At 47.0% G+C, this 3480-nt stretch overlaps 1 protein-coding gene across 1 annotated transcript in view; it reads left to right on the forward strand.

Annotated features, from left to right (window-relative positions):
• The window catches only part of POMT2 (protein O-mannosyltransferase 2), a 46827-nt gene that overhangs the window by 13058 nt on the left and 30289 nt on the right, over positions 1-3480 (forward strand). Inside the window, exons 8-9 of the mRNA XM_019518749.1 lie at positions 820-902; positions 2604-2713. Of these exons, the coding sequence (XP_019374294.1) occupies positions 820-902; positions 2604-2713 (193 nt within the window). The remainder of the gene's footprint in view (positions 1-819; positions 903-2603; positions 2714-3480) is intronic.

Genomic DNA, 3480 nt, shown 5'->3' on the forward strand with positions numbered 1-3480 from the left:
TGCCCCACAGCCTGGGCTCTGTGGCTGCCAGCAGCTACCCTGGCTCTGGGTAGCTGCTGAAGCCCAGGCTGCTCCCAGCAGGGCTTGCAGCATCCCAGCTGCCTGCTGGGAGCAGTCTGGGATCCCGGTGGGCAGCAGCTTCCCAGAGCCGGGGCCAGCTGCAGCCAGGAGGCTCCAAACAACTGTGCCGGGGTCCGGGCTCTGGCATCAGCTCCATACTGGCGTGTGCAGGCATGTCTGGGAACAGGTGGTTGGGGAGGGGGCTGAGGCAGTGCAGCCCTGGTCTCTCCCCAACTCCCAGCATGGAAGTGATGAGCCCGGCACAGCTGTTTGTAGCCAGCCTGGGGTCTGGGCAGCTGCAGCAAGCAGCGGGCAGCTGGGCTCATCACCTCAGTGCCGGTAGTGGGGGAGAGACCAGGGCTGTGCTGCCTCATCCCCCTCCCCCACCACCTGCATGTGCCGGTGCAGAGCTGATGCCAAAGCCTGGCACAGCTGTTCGGAGCCTCACGACTGCAGCTGGCCCCGGCTCTGGGGACCTGCTTCCAGCTGCAATCCTGGGCTGCTCCCTGCAGGCAGCTGGGATGCTGCAAGCCCTGCTGGGAGCAGCCTGGGCTCCATCGCTAGCAGCAGCTATGTGGAGCTGGGGCTGGCCACGGTGTGCCAAGCAAAATGGCCTCGTATGCCATGCTTGGCATGCATGCCAGGGGTTGCTGACCCCTGGACTAGTGGTTTTACATGTTTCTTGCTTAAAAATGATTTAATTCCTAGCTTATACATTCTCGTAGACTCATGGTCTGTACATTCTTTGCTCTCTTCTAGTGGACCTGGTGATGGCTTCTACAGCTCTGCTTTTCAGTCCCGGCTGATTGGGAACAATCTTCACAATGTCTCCATTCCAGAGCGTAAGTGTTCAGGACCTTTGGAGAATAAACAGCTCAGACTAATGCAATCAACATCACCATACAGGCAAAACAAAACATAACAGTCTTGAAATCCAAACCCCTTGTAAGCCAGTGGGTCAGTTTGACAGGTGGATCAGTCCAAATAAAGCCTGCATTCTCAAGGTTAGATCCCTGTGCCTTTCTTCAGGGTCATCTTATTCATCAGAAGCTTAAGGCATACGTGCCTGATCCAGTGTCTCGTTACAAGTTTCTTTTCTTTATTTTTTAATAATATTTGAGAAATGGTTACGGTTTGGATTATTTTTTTGCCACTGCTGCTTTTGCCTTGCTTTTTTGTCCTTTACTCTGCTTGGATCAATGAAACAAGACTTGGCAGTTTCCCTTGTTTGTTTTAGGTGTTGGATAACATGATGCGTGTTGGATTTGTATCCATCTGGGCAAGAGAAGGGCTTACATTGAAAATGTGAACTCAGAATACATACTTGGAATCAGAGCCTTAGGTCCAGCTGAACTGTATTTAATGTAAGGCTGGGTACAGCAGATAGCCAGCTGATCAGACTGGTGATTTGCTATATGATGATAACGGATTTGTTAAAAGCTTTTAAGACTAAATAAGCTATTAATTAGGGAAGCCAAAGTTGGCTTTATGTTATTTTGTGGTTCTCAGATCCAGAGTTAGGACCATAGATTTCCCTCATGTCATTTAAAGCAGCTTTAGTACTGCTTCAGCTTTTGCCCAACTGTCCCCTGTTCCAGCAGCAGGGGACTGCCAGAGTGCAGTGGTGCTCCGGCCAAATTCTCTCCCTTTCTCCAGCCATGTCTGCTGTGCTAGGGGCTAGTTGGCAGCTAGTTAAGCTTGTTTTAATATCTCCTTTGAACAGCTGAAGGGCACAAAGTACTGAGGCTGAGGATCTGGATCACTCTTGGCTACTCCAAGAAAGCTTCCTAGGAATTAACGATGAGAGAGAGCTTTGCTTTGTGTATTTGACAGCAGTGTGAGTACATGCTGAGTTCCCTACATCCCCCCATGTAGTCAGTCTGCCATTTTTTCCTATTGCTTATATGAGTCTTTCTGATAGCAATAAGGGAAAGAAAAACAAAGTGGGGGGATAAATGGGGGAGAAGGTTAGGTTCTAAAACAACAAACATTGGCAGGAGGACTTGGGCATGTGCAGGATCTGAAACTGTTTTTTTTTAGAATTACTTAGGTCATAGTTGATTATGCTCTTTAAAGAAAAAAAACCCTGAAACTTCTACGTATTCAAAATAATCAAAAAATCAAAAGAAAAAATGTTCTGTTGGTATAATCTCCTTTCTGTGCTCTTTCTCCAAAAGCAGATGTTGTGTGTTACTCTAGTTCTGCAGTATTGCTGAAAGTGTTTAATAATAGTTTGTAAGTAGTAGGTTAGTTTCATAGTTTCTAGGGTCAGAAGAGACCTGAGCAGATCATCAAGTCCGACCCCCTGCCATGGCAGGAAAGAGTACTGGGGTCAAACGACCCCAGCAAGGTGTACATCTATCCTCTGCTAGTTGATAGTAAGTTGTTTGTAATGATATATCATGGCGGGGGCAGGTGGGAATGGGCTTGCTTGAAATAAAGGTTGGAACCTGTTCTGTTAGTCCCTGCAGTGCAGTCTGACTATGGAGTGATGTTTTATGGGAGAGCTGCCACAGATCTGTCTCCCCTTCTGTTTCTTTTAGATCTGGCATATGGCTCTGTCATCACAATGAAGAACCTTCGAATGGCAGGGGGGTATCTTCATTCACACTGGCACCTGTACCCTGAAGGAGTGGGAGCACGTCAGCAGCAGGTCAGTGTGTTGCTGTTGTGTGTAGCATGTCACTGTTGCACTACAGCCACCTTGTGATATATGCTGTGTTCCATTTGGAGCTGCTATAAGATTTAAATCCTCCCGTAAAAGCAGCTGTTCTTTCCTACTGCCCTATTCCATTGTCATTTTGCCTGGGAAGGTGCAAGTCCTCTCATTTTCTATTTCTGGCTGAAGTTGAAGCCAGAAATGAGGGGGAACTTCAAGGAACTGAAGCTCTTCTCATACATCGTGATGTTGTGGTACGCACCTCTGATTAATGTGTTATCCCTGAGGCCTCCAGCACTGAGCATTTAGATACAGCTGTGACAGAGGCTACTATGGTTCTTAGATTCCTTATTAGAATTTTAAGAGGGGACTAGGACTGTTTCCTGAATTTGGTCCTTAGTGGGAAGACCTTGGTAGTAGAGAAACCTGAAACGATACCACTCTCACACCAGAAGGACTTGCTTGCAATAGTGAGGGTGCATCATAATGGAGAGATTTCTTCCATTTTGCCCTCTGAACATGTGCCAAAACAACTTAAAAATTTGTTATATTTCCCAATGAAAGAGCAGCTGCCACCTGATGGAAAGCTGTGAAAATTCTTGTACATTAGAATTTTGAACAAGCCTCCTGCATTCTTTCCCATTAGATTTGTAATACTGTTTCTGCAGTGCAGTTCCTATGCTTATCAAAATTCTGCAAAGAGGTCTTGCTCCCTTTTGATCAGGGAATCCCTGCTGTATGTGAAAGCCTAAAAAATACCT

This window comes from Gavialis gangeticus, unplaced genomic scaffold (genome assembly GCF_001723915.1).
Source record: "Gavialis gangeticus isolate Ggan-Ray unplaced genomic scaffold, GavGan_comp1, whole genome shotgun sequence".
Taxonomy (NCBI): domain Eukaryota; kingdom Metazoa; phylum Chordata; order Crocodylia; family Gavialidae; genus Gavialis; species Gavialis gangeticus.